Source organism: Apteryx rowi, unplaced genomic scaffold (genome assembly GCF_003343035.1).
Source record: "Apteryx rowi isolate R43461 unplaced genomic scaffold, aptRow1 scaffold_24, whole genome shotgun sequence".
Lineage (NCBI taxonomy): Eukaryota > Metazoa > Chordata > Aves > Apterygiformes > Apterygidae > Apteryx > Apteryx rowi.
The window spans coordinates 1,658,080-1,669,814 of record NW_020448752.1 but is presented as its reverse complement, the minus strand read 5'-3'; the positions used below and the strand labels follow the sequence as shown (position 1 = coordinate 1,669,814).

The following is an 11,735-nucleotide window of genomic DNA, read 5'->3' as shown; positions in this document are numbered from 1 at the left end:
CGCCAAAACCCTTCCGCGGGGCCGGAACGGGAGGCGGAAGGGGAGGGAGCGGCGGGGAGCGGCGGGCCCGGCGCACCCGGCCTGACTTCCGCCCGCGGCGCCCGCTGAGCGGTACCGCGTCGTGCCGCGCTGCCGGGCCTGAGGCGGCGGGATGAGTAAGAGCAAGGACGACGCGCCGCACGAGCTGGAGAGCCAGTTTGTGCTGCGGCTGCCGCCGGTAAGAGGCCTGAGGCGGCCGCCGCCGCCGCCGCCGCCGCGTCCCCCGGGCGCAGGACTCGGGGAAGGGGCTAACGGGGCTGGCGAAGCCGGTGGGGAACCTGCGTCCCCGGGAAGGCTGGGCGCTTCTGGGCCTGGACGGCCCGTTGGCTGTGAGTAGCCCTCGCCTTGAGCAGATTCCCCGCAGCCTCCTGTTGAGAGCTGCTCCTGGAACTGCAGGATGCGCGGAAGGCGAAGTTACGGGATTAGGGAGAAAACTCTTGCAGGGGTAGAGCTCTTGCAAGGGATGCGTCATCGGTTCCTCTGGCCACTCACCCGCTGCCACTGCCCTTAATGCCATTTGACGTGTGCTTAACCTGCGACTCTGTGTCCTGCTGACACCCTGTGAGCTTGGTGAGGGAGCTTTAGCTTCCCCCAGAGCCATCATCCTCTACTGGATATCGCCATCAGGGGCCCCACGCTGTTGTCAGTTCTGTCACGCTGTGGGACATGAAGCGCACTGGGAATAGCAGAGCCACAAGGTTAAGGTGTGGTTCTGGGTGGAAGATGCTGTTCTTGCACCTTTTAGAGTGGTTTTGCAGTTGTTTTTCTACCTCGGGATGGCAGTGATGTTTAAAGCTGGTGGTCTTAGACCCTGTCCAACCTTTTCAGGAGTATGCATCTACCGTGCGGAGAGCGGTACAGTCTGGGAGCGTCAACCTGAAGGACAGGCTCACCATTGAGCTACACGGTGAGTGAGCAGGATCTGCTGCCTTTAGCCTTCCCACTGAGGAGGGCTTTGAAGTAGGAGGCCTTTCCGGCCCTGGGCTTTACAGTTAAACCTTCAGGGCTCCTGTACGTATCAAGCAGAGACCTCTGGGGAGAGCTGCCCTTGGCATGCTTTGCCAATACCGGCTTTGCTGGACAGCCCTGTTGGCAGAAACACATCTGCCCTCGATTGAGGAACTGTCTGCACGCCTGGCCCCGCAGCCTCGGAAGCAGAAGTGCGCCTTGGTAAAAGCTGCTTTCGCTCCAACCGGCCTGGCTTTCCCACCTGCTTCTGTTGTGCCGTGGTTCTGCTTACCCTACGYGCTCCCCAAACCAGCCTGACTTGGTAGAAGCCGGCGGCCGTGCTGAGCAGCCCATCTTCGCCCCCATGAGGCCGTGCCTTAGTAGCCCCTCCTGGCCCGGTCCTGCTGATTTCCACAACCTCAGAAATGTGTGTTCTCACCTCAGCTTCCCGCTGCCCATCAAAAAGGCTTGTGATTCCGAGGTGAAAATGTTAGTTCAGGCGAAACATCAGCTGTGCGGTGCCGCTCACTGTCGCACCACCAGGGATGTGATTGCTGGTCTAGAACCAGGCTGCGGGGCAACGGCCACAAACTGAAACACGGGAAGTTCCGCTTGAGCGTAAGGAAACGCTGTGAGGGTGGTTGAACATTGGAGCAGGTTGCCCAGGGAGGTTGTGGAGCCTCCATCCTTGAAGGTATTCAAAACCCACCTGGACAGGCTTCCGCGCTACCTGCTCTAGTCAACCTGCTTGAGCAGGGGGCTTGGACCAGATGATCTCCAGAGGTGCCTTCCAATCCCAACTACTCTGTGATCCGGTGAATGACGGACTCCAGGAGGGAGTTTCCGTGCCTGCCCTGGCACGAGAAGGCTCCTGTCCCATCTGTAGGGTGCAACCCACCAGTCTGCCCTGTTCTGACTTGAGACCACATTACTAAGGGCATCTTAAAACTTCTGCAATTGCCCATCCACAAGTGAAACTGCACAGAACTTGGGTTTTCCTGTTTCCTGCACGTGTTTTCCTGTGAAATTTCCTTCCCAGAAATATATTGCTCTGTGTAGCTGTTTAGTGAGCCATCTGCAGCACTAACCTCTCCTTTGGCTTCCCGCAGCGGATGGGCGCCATGGGATTGTCCGTGTAGACCGGGTTCCGCTGGCAGCCAAGCTGGTGGATCTGCCCTGCATCATTGAGAGCTTAAAAACCATCGATAAGAAAACCTTCTATAAGACAGCAGACATTTGCCAGGTATGGGCCGTCCTTCGCACCTGCCCCAACAGCCTCTTTGCCGACCCCTCTCCAGGAAAATCCTGGTGTGCCTTGGCAGTGGGACACCTGGTATAACATGGCTAACTTCTGTATTCTCACAATATTAGCCGTTTAAAATTCCCCACCTCTGCCTGGTGTTTGGGAATCTCCCTCTTCTGAAGCGTGAAATGTCACTGTCCTTGTAACAGCTTAACTGCAGCTGTGCTTAGTCATGAACTGAGCTGCCTGTAAAACACTGTTTTTCTCCTCCRCCCAGGCCAATGAATCCCTCTGGCTAACCACGTGCAGTAGAAGTCGCTGTTCATTTTCCTGAAAAGCTTTCACATCCTTTTGCCCTTCTTTGTGTTTATGGGGGGGTTTCAGATGCTTGTTTGCACTGTGGATGGCGACCTCTATCCCCCTCTGGAAGAGCAAACTGTGAGCACTGACCCCAAGGCAAACAAGAAGAAGGACAAGGACAGAGAGAAGAAATTCATCTGGAACCATGGCAGTGAGTAGAGGTGCTGCCCGTGCCACCCCCCCCGCATCCCCGCAGCTGTGCAGGGTGCTCACCGCTGCCGTGTGCCGGCAGTGCTGCTGCACCGTTTTTAGGGCTCTCTTTGAGTCTGCCAGGCCCAGCTCTCCCCGTGGACCATCTGCCTGACACATACAATCTGTTTCCTCTGTTGCAGTTACTCTTCCCTTGAAAAATGTACGGAAGAGACGATTCCGGAAAACAGCTAAGAAGAAGGTGAGTTGTTTCTCTCTCATGCTGATACAGGTGCAGATACAATAGCCAAGGGATAGAAAAGTGGAGGCGTTAGAGCTCTGGCTAGCTATCAGTCCAGAAAACGTGGAGTTTCTTAACTTTGCTTTACGTGTTTCCTTGCCAGAGATGAGGGGGAAGGGAGACTAGTACCTTTGAACAATTCCTTGGTTGCTTCCTCCTTGTTTTCCAAGATGCCCCTGAGGTGGGAAAATTCTCTGTGCAGAGCATGGGTAGACTCCATTCCGATGGCTGCCTTGCCACAGTGCGTCTCTTCCTGCTCGCAAAGAAGAAAGGAAGGGTCGCATGCAAATGAGACTTCACTCACTGCTGCTTTCCCAGCTGAAATCCTCRCTCTGTGTATGGCCCGATCACTTCCCCAGCAAGTAACACTACAAATAGAATAACTGTCGCTTCAGCTGGGGGAGTGGGAACAGATGGAGCTCAGAGACTGTGTCTCTGTGCAAATGCAAAAGCCAGGAAAGGTGTTGGGGAGATGCAGCACCGTGAGGCTGGGAAGACTCAATCTTTTTGCTTTGCAGTTTCTTTTTGAGAACACGACGGAGCGATATTTTGCATGACATTTGGGAAACAAATCACTTCAGACATTCTTATAGCCCACAGAAAAGGTGTGGTGTCACTAAATAAGGTCTCTAGCTAATTTAAAAGTGAAAAATGAAACCTCCTTTTGACGGAGAAGGGAGGGACTTGAGTTGACTATCCATCAGTGAATTGCACCTTGAGCACTTTTGTGTACACACAGAAGGTCTGATTTCATAAGCAGTGTTGATGGTTGCCGGAGTGAGAAGAAAAGTGAGAATGTGCAGCCCACCATGGAGCTCTGTACAGAAAAGGATGGGGCACTTCCTAGAGATGCCAAAATAACTTCTTGGGTGGACCATGAGTGAAGGCCAAGCAAAAAGAATATGAGGAGAGAGGCTCAAAATAGGGCTCTGTCCAGCAGTGGAGGCTGGGAGCTGACCGGCGTGCAGCAACCTGCACAAGGTATTTAACAGTGTCTCTGTTGCCTTTCCCTTCTCTGGCCCAGTATATTGAGTCTCCTGACGTGGAAAAAGAGGTGAAGCGTCTCCTGAGCACCGATGCTGAAGCTGTCAGTGTCCGTATCCTTTTAGGAGAAAAAAAAGCTCAAGTGGGGGAGGGGGCAGTAGGTGTGATCTGGAGCTGTGGAAAGGAGAGACAAGTTCAGCTTTGCGTGTGGGTGTGAGAGATTGGGAGATGAGCACACAAGAGACACAGAGCTTTACCTTTACCTACGCTCAAAGCGTGGTGTTTCTCTGTGGTGACCTTCCTTGAGGATTGTGCTCATGCACTGAGCCAAACTTAAGTAACAGCAGAGGACAGGCCTTCAAAGAACAAATACCAGGGTGGCTCTGCCTGGGTATCCGTAGCTGCAAGGCCGGAGGGGGCAGTGATCTCCTGCAGGTTTTAGCTTTCTGTTGTTGTACTACATCTCCCATGGTCGTCTCTTTCCCTTGACTCGTTCTGTTCCTGCTGTCAGGCTGGGAAGTCATTGCAGAAGATGAAACTAAAGAAGTAGATAACCATGGCTCGCTCACCAGCCTGGACATCTCCTCCCCAGGGATGTCTGGGCATAAACAAGGCCATGGCTCCTCAGGTACAGTGGGGAAGGCTATTGTTTTGTTTGGGCCCATTCTCCCTGGGATAAGCCCGAACCAGAGATGTGGCAAACACACGCGAGATGAGCGTGGTGTCGGCCTGGGTGCAAGTAGAGGCCGGTGTGTCACAAGCCTGTAGCCTGCTGGAACAGGTACCCGTTTGCCGTAGCAGCAGATAACAGCTATGAGAGACCCTGTGTGCGCTGCAGTCAGTTTGGGTAGCAGTGTCTGAAGGATCGGGGGCTGCGTGGAGACAGACACCGTGTAATGGTGTGGCCACTGATAGACGAAGGGTGCTGGGCCATCGTCAGCTGTGTTTTTCTTCTCCTTTCGCACCACCTAGAACATGACGAGCTGCGGGAGATATTTAATGACATCAGCAGCAGCAGCGAAGATGAGGATGAGCGGGATCATCATGATGATGAGGATCTGAACATCATGGACACGGAGGAGGACTTGGAGAGGCAGTTGCAGGACAAGCTGAATGAGTCTGATGGGCAGCAGCAGGAGAACGAGGGGTCCAACCAGATMGGTGGGTCAGGTGGCAGAGCGCAGCAGGATCGCCAGTGCGCCGGGCAGGCTGCGCTGCCCAGCTCCGCTGCTGCGGGTCTGAGCTTGCTCTCTCTTCTAGTCATGGGGATCCAGAAACAGATCGACAACCTGAAGAGTAAACTCCAGGAGACCCAGGACAGGAGGAAGCGCCAGGAGGATCTCATCATGAAAGTAGAGAACCTGGCCCTCAAGGTGAGAGCTCTCCTGGGGCCTCTTTTTCTAGTCTTCTGTGTTCTGTTCAGCGCCAGCTTGGCATTAGACCCAGCAAACGGATTCAGCTGTTGCCCTGGAAAAGCCAGGGGTCTTTGCATGCTGAGTTAAAAATAACTGTGGTATGGCCGTACACTCCAGCTTCCCCCCTGGAGGCAAGGCAATCCATGGAGCTGTGCAGGAGATAAGGTGGCTGGCAGTCAGCACAGTTTGGGATTTGCYGCACCGCTCAACACATTGTGCCAGCATCTGTTCAGCTGAGAGCACGTTGGTAACTGTGGTCTGGTGTGTTTTGTCTCTGCAGACCCGTCTCCAAGCCGTGCTGGATGACTTCAAGCAGCAGGAAGAGCGAGAGAAGCAGCAGGTGAGAAAGCTCCCACAATGGAGTGGGAAGTATTGGCGCATGAGGCTCAGTTAAAAGACGCAGTTCTAGGTTTGGCCTCTGACACAGTTTCCTAAATTTTGTACCACGTCACCTGCTTTTGTACTCCAGTGCTACAAGCCAGGCTGGGTTGTACCTCATCCATAGCTCTATGGAGGTTTCTAAGACACAAACAGGTGTAGGAAACAGARTTGATGGCAGCCTTTCCTCTGGAGGAACGGTGAGCACATCTAGTTATAAATCCAMGGTTGCTAGGATTGCTCTCTGGGATAAAGCCTGACACCAAGACCCCACGGAGTAGAAGCTGGGGGTGCTCAGCGGGTTTCCTGTCCGGTGAACTCTTCTGCYGTTTCAGTCACGTGCCAAGGCAGGAGGTTGCCCACTTGCCTTCCCAGGTCCCTGTCTCGCCCCGCTTCATGCTGTTCTGCCCTAGCAGTGGCTGCAAGGCAGTTGGGTGCCAGTCCGGTTCTCCAAAGCAGGTGCCTCCTGCACCAGCGCAGCTCCCTGTGGTGTGCAAGCAAGGTGGTCACTAGGATAGCTGGAAGGTCCACCCAAGCATAAAACTGCTTGGACTTGAGGTGCAAGGAGTCCCGCCGTGCCTTACTCTGACACCTCGCTCCCTCTTCCCAGATGACCTCTCTGCAGGAGCAGCTGGAATCTCTCATGGAGAAGTGAGGAGCAGCAGGTCTTTGTACTTCYAAGCAGGCCTGCTGCCGCACCAGAAGCGTCCTTCATCCGCTGTGCGAAAGTCTTTGTTCTAGTCCTACGTCTCTGCTGCCAGACGTGCTGCTGGGCAGCGCTAGAGGCTCAGTGTCCGGAGCTGCTCTCGTGTACCTTGTGCTGGGTTCAGCTGGTGGGGCTAAAGGAAAGAGTTAGACTGTGCCTGTGAGAGCGGCAGAAACACGGGGCTTTGCTGTAAATATTGAGGACCTTTCTCCCAAAGGGGTTTAGTTCCTGCTGGGCCCATGCGATACAGCTTTCTGCACTTCACTGGCTGTTGCACTTGGGCTCTGGCCTGGTGGGAGCTTGTTTCTGTGTTTGGGGAATGTTTGTGTCTGCAAACCGGACTCAATAAAGCACYGCTTACAACCCTCTTCTGTTCCTCCCGTTCTCCAGGAGGCAGGCGAGCGATGCCTCGGGTCAGCTTGTGCCTGGCCGCACCGAGCCCCTGGCCGGTGTTTGCACCACCGTTGCTGGTGGTTTCCTGCCAGGGAAAGGCTCCTCGCGTGGTTGCGTCAAAAGGCAACTGTGGGCGAAGGGGACCGCGCAAGCTCTCAGTCTGCTGAAGGGGTGAAGTCCTCCTGATTAGGGAGTTTCTTTAATTCCTCACAGACCAGGCAGACAAATCCCAGATTAACCTGGCAGCATGGGAAGAGGATTAGAGAAGCAGTTCCAGGCAGCAGCTGGCGGAAGGTGACGGAGGGTATCATGGGCTTCGGGGAGGGGCTGCCACAGCGTGACAGCTCATCTCGCAGCCTGAGGGGGAGAGGAAGGAGAGGAGGCTTCTGCGTGCTGCCCCAACGGTGGGAGCACCCAGCCCCCCGCGCAGCTAGCGAAAGGCCAGCGGCGGCTCCGGGAGATGGCACAYGTGGCCGTATAGTCAAGAAAGGGAGATGCCCTGAGGAAGAGGCTCGGCTCGGGAAGGGCCAGCGCGTGTGACCTGTGCCTGGGGGCGGCGGGAGCTGGCCATGGAGGAAACCTACCTGCTGAACGTGGAAGGTGTCAAAAAGAAGATTTTACACGGAGGCCAAGGGGAGCTGCCCAAGTTCCAAGATGGGAGCAAGGTAAACGTGGGTTCTTGCCTCAAAGCTTGGAGAGAAAGGGGGAAGGTTGGACACCTCCATCCCTGCCCATGACCCGAGGGTTGGGTTCCCAGCGGCTGTACCCTGTTCACGAGCTGAGCTCCAGGCCTGGGGTACTGGGAGACCCCACGCAAGGTGGGTGCACCTTGCTGCTACCTGCCTCCTCCCTGCGAGGGATGTGGAGCTCAGCGGCCACGGCAGGTTGCTGGAAAGCTGCCTGCCTTTCCTGAGGCACGTCAAGCAGGAGCAGAGGTGCCAACAGGGAGCGTCGGGGGGTTTCCAAGACCACCAGCCCTTGGGTACAGCCAGGTCCATGCGGGCACCACGAGGTCCTGGCTATGTGAGCGCTCTGTGCTGGGTTATAAAGAGGTATCCAGTGAGAGCAGCCAGATATAGCACCGCCGGGCGTTAAGAGGCTCCGCCATCTGCTTTGTGTCTGAAACAAGCTGGGAGCAGGCACAATCCCCGCGCTGTAGATGGAGAGCTGCCAGTCAGACCCGCGCTCAGCCGGGAGCAGGCTTGTCCCGCTGCCTGGGCATGCGGCCGAGCGGGGCCAGGGATGGCGTGGGGCAGGGATGGCAGCGCCAACCCCGGCGGCACCGCGCTCTCTCCGGCGCAGATCACCTTCCACTTCCAGACGCTGAAGGACGACTTCGAGCGGACGGTGATTGACGACAGCCGGGAGGCCGGCATCCCCATGGAGATCATCGTGGGCAAGATGTTCAAGCTGGAGATCTGGGAGACGCTGCTCAGCTCCATGCGGGCCGGGGAGGTGGCCGAGTTCTGGTGCGACGCCATCGTGAGTGCAGGGCTCGCGGGTGCCCAACCTGGAGGGGGGGGGTGGGCTCCCCCTTTCCGTGGAGCGGGTCCATGCGCTCCAAAGGACAAGCTGATGGGTGTCCAAGCCCTGGCCACCGCAGGGGTCTGCCCCAGGGACGAGGGGTCCCCGCGTGGCTGAGCAGAGCATCCTCTTTGCAGCACACGGGCATGTACGCCCTGGTCTCCAAGGGCATGCGGCGGATCGCGGAGGGCCAGGACCCCCTGGAAGGGCAGAAGCACCGCTGCGGCATGGGCAACATGTTCGACTACCACAGCACGGGCTACGCCGACCTGGACGAGCTGCAGCGGACGCCGCAGCCCCTCATCTTCATCATGGAGCTGTTCCGGGTAAGGGGGGAGGCGCAGGGCCGGCCGGCGGCCAGCACGGCGCAGCCCGGAGCAGCCGGCTCAGCCCCGCTGCCGCGCAGGTGGAGGAGCCCTCGGCGTACAAGCGTGACACCTGGGCCATGAACAAGGAGGAGAAGCTGGCGGCGGTGCCCGTGCTGCACAGCGAGGGCAACCGCCTCGTCCTCCGCAAGGAGTTTCGGCAGGCGGCCGAGAAGTACCAGGAGGCCGTCATCTGCCTGAGGAACCTGCAGGCCAAGGTGAGCGGCACCCGGCCGTGGCCACCAACCTTGGGCCGCRGTGGCCCCCTCCTCCAGCCAGCAGCCACCCGGCTGCCTTCCCTAGCAGGGCCAGGCAGCCCGGCTCTGCCCTGTGCCCGGGTTTCCTCGGCAAAGTGGCCACCACGGGGCCCTGCTCACCTGCCCCGGGGGTGGCCGCGTCTGCATCCCACCTGCCGCCACTGTTGGGGCAGGAGAAGCCATGGGAGGACGCCTGGCTGAAGCTGGAGAACCTGGTCACGCCACTGGTGCTCAACTACTGCCAGTGCCAGCTGGAGCTGGGCGAGTACTACGAGGTGCTGGAGCAAACGACGGAGCTGCTCCAGAAGCACAACGGTATCCATGTCCCGGTCCCATCATGTCCATGGCCCCGGGGACCTACCTGCACAGGTCCCGTGTCCTCCGGGTGCCCCTGCCCGCGATGCTGCTCACCCCAAGTCCCTGGGTCCCACCTCGACTCCCATGTGCCCTGGGTCCCCCTGCCCATGATGGTGCTGGTGTCCCCATACCCATGATGGTGCTGGTGTCCCTGTCCCCCTTCCCCTGCCCATGATGGTGCCAGTGTCCCTGTCCCCTTGCCCATGATGGTGCCGGTGTCCCAGGTCCCCCTGCCCATGGCAGTGTCCATGTCCCTGTCCCCCTGCCCATGATGGTGCTGGTGTCCCCATTCCCCTGTCCACGATGGTGCTCGTGTCCCCGTCCCCCCTGCCCACAACGGTGCCCATGATGGCACCTGTGCTCCGCGTCCCCAAGGCTCTCGCGCTGGGGCTGGTGCCGCGGGACCCAGCCCGGGCTCCGCTCCCGTCGCAGGCAACGCCAAGGCCCATTTCAAGCGGGCGAAGGCCCACGCGGCCGTGTGGAACGAGCGGGAGGCGCGGGAGGACTTCACGCGCGCGGCCCACCTCGACCCCGCCATGGCGGCCGCCGTGAAGAAGGAGATGAAGCTGCTGGGCGAGAGGATGAGGAAGAAGCAGGTGGAGGAGCGGAAGCGCTACCAGGGGCTCTTCCAGCCGCGGGGCGGGCCGGGGTCCGGGCGCAGGGCGATGCCGCGGGAGCAGCCGGCTGGGGCCCATGGCGGGGAGCAGGGGGAGCCCAGCGGGGCAGAACAGGGGAGCCCTGGGCCTGGGAGCACCGGGCACGAAGGGGAAGTGCCGGGAGGAGAAGCAGAGCAAGGGGAGGCAGCGGTGAATGATGGGCCGGGGGGAGATGCTAACGGAGGTGACAGTGGGGCCGAGCCGGAGAGCTGCGGGGCAGGGATGGGGCCAGAGCGGGAGGTGGAGGAGGAGAGCACGGCCGTGGAGCTGGGAAAAGGAGAGGGGAAGCAACGAGGGCCGGAGGCAGCAGGGCTCGAAGGAGCATCGGAGGCTGCTGAGCTCGGGGAGGCACCAGAGGCAGCCAGGCTCAGGGAGGCACCGGAGGAGGCCGGGATCAGAGAAGTGTTGGAGGAGGCCAGGATCAGGGGAACTCCAGAGGCAGCCGGGGTTAGAGGAGTTCCTGAGGAGACTGGGCTCGGGGAGGTGCTGGAGGAGGCCGAGCTCAGAGGGGCTCCAGAGGTGGCTGGGATCAGAGGAGCTCCGGAGGAGGCCAGACTCGAAGGGGCTCTGGAGATGCCCGGGTTCAGAGGGGCGCTGGAAGAAGACGGACTCAGGGGAGCTCTGGAGGTGGCCGGGCTCAGAGGGGATCTGGAGACAACCAGGCTCAGAGGGGCACCAGAGGCAGCCAGGCTCAGAGGGGCGCTGGAAGAGCTCAGAGGGGGTCTGGAGACAACCGGGCTCGGCAGGGCGCCAGAGCAGGGAGACCACAGGGCCGAGCAAGGCCAAGCCCCAGGGCCGGGTTCCCCCAGCAAGGAGCTGGGGCAGGTGGATGGAGGCGGCATCAGAAGTCCCACAGAGCTGGAGCCGGGGGCAGAAACCATGGCAGGGGAGCGGGAAAGGGGGAGCTGCACGGGGCATCACGCAGGGGAGGAAACGCCACCAGAGCAGATGGTCGGCACCGCCAGGGCGATGCTCCAGGCTGGGACCCCCGGGGTGGACGAGGAGGCAGCTGGGGGGGCAGAAGAGGCCCCCTCCTGCCCCGAACCAGCTGGGGAAGGGGCCAGGGCACCCCCAGGGGATGAAGAAGGGCCCCCCCCGGGCAGTGCAGGGGGCTTGGGGCCAGCGCACCACGCCAAGCCGAGCGCCTTTCAGCCGGGGCCGTGCTGAGCTTCGCTGGCTGAGAAATAAAAGCTCTTTGCTGGCAGCGTGGGCTGGATTTGTTCCTGGACGTGACTGGCATCGCCGCTCGCAGCCGCACGCCTGCTGCCTGGCCCTGGCGCCCGCAGCACAGGGCTGGGGCACTGGGCTCGGCCTTTGGAGAGGGATTTAAAGGAGAGGCTGGATTTGACCCCGTTTAYGGTCTCGAGTCTTTGCCCCAGGCCTGAGCGTGCACGAGTCGTCCCAGCTCAGCCTGCRGGGGAGGCACGGCAGGGCCCGGGGGCAGCAGCGGGCCAGGTCTCTGCTCAGCACCATCCACCCCCCCCCCCTTTTTGGTGGGTTCAGCACCAAAACCTTCACTGGCAGCCGGGGCTGGGCCGCATCCCCTGCGGCGGGGAGGCCCGCGAGCCCCCAGCCCTGCCGTGGCCCTGGGCGAGCGCTCAGCCCAGCACCTCGCTGCGGCACAGAGCCATAGGGAACAGCAGCACCTGGGGCAAAAGCACCCAGAGACCCCCGAGGGAA

At 59.7% G+C, this 11,735-nt stretch overlaps 2 protein-coding genes across 5 annotated transcripts; both read left to right on the top strand.

The window, feature by feature from the left end:
* The first annotated feature begins 72 nt into the window (after positions 1–72).
* On the top strand, positions 73–6,871 carry TAF7L (TATA-box binding protein associated factor 7 like). Of its 2 annotated transcripts, XM_026066305.1 has the most exons (11): positions 73–217; positions 868–946; positions 2,097–2,230; positions 2,615–2,741; positions 2,923–2,981; positions 4,045–4,117; positions 4,516–4,632; positions 4,977–5,165; positions 5,265–5,377; positions 5,700–5,759; positions 6,408–6,871. In XM_026066305.1, the coding sequence occupies exons 1-11, from the start codon at positions 152–154 to the stop codon at positions 6,450–6,452; spliced, it is 1,062 nt and encodes a 353-aa protein (XP_025922090.1). In that variant the 5' UTR covers positions 73–151; the 3' UTR covers positions 6,453–6,871. The 2 variants fall into 2 exon arrangements, with proteins under 2 accessions (XP_025922090.1, XP_025922089.1); XM_026066304.1 differs by having other exon boundaries at positions 4,977–5,377.
* Positions 6,872–6,969: 98 nt separating this feature from the next.
* Positions 6,970–11,259, top strand: LOC112966318 (aryl-hydrocarbon-interacting protein-like 1). 3 transcript variants are annotated; one of them, XM_026066301.1, is made up of 6 exons: positions 6,970–7,561; positions 8,199–8,378; positions 8,558–8,746; positions 8,827–9,003; positions 9,216–9,357; positions 9,832–11,259. In XM_026066301.1, exons 1-6 carry the CDS (start codon positions 7,466–7,468, stop codon positions 11,220–11,222), a joined length of 2,175 nt encoding a protein of 724 aa, XP_025922086.1. In that variant the 5' UTR covers positions 6,970–7,465; the 3' UTR covers positions 11,223–11,259. The 3 variants fall into 3 exon arrangements, with proteins under 3 accessions (XP_025922086.1, XP_025922088.1, XP_025922087.1); XM_026066303.1 differs by lacking the exon at positions 9,832–11,259 and adding an exon at positions 9,577–9,776 and having other exon boundaries at positions 9,216–9,538; XM_026066302.1 differs by having other exon boundaries at positions 7,508–7,561; positions 8,026–8,378.
* Positions 11,260–11,735: the final 476 nt, after the last annotated feature.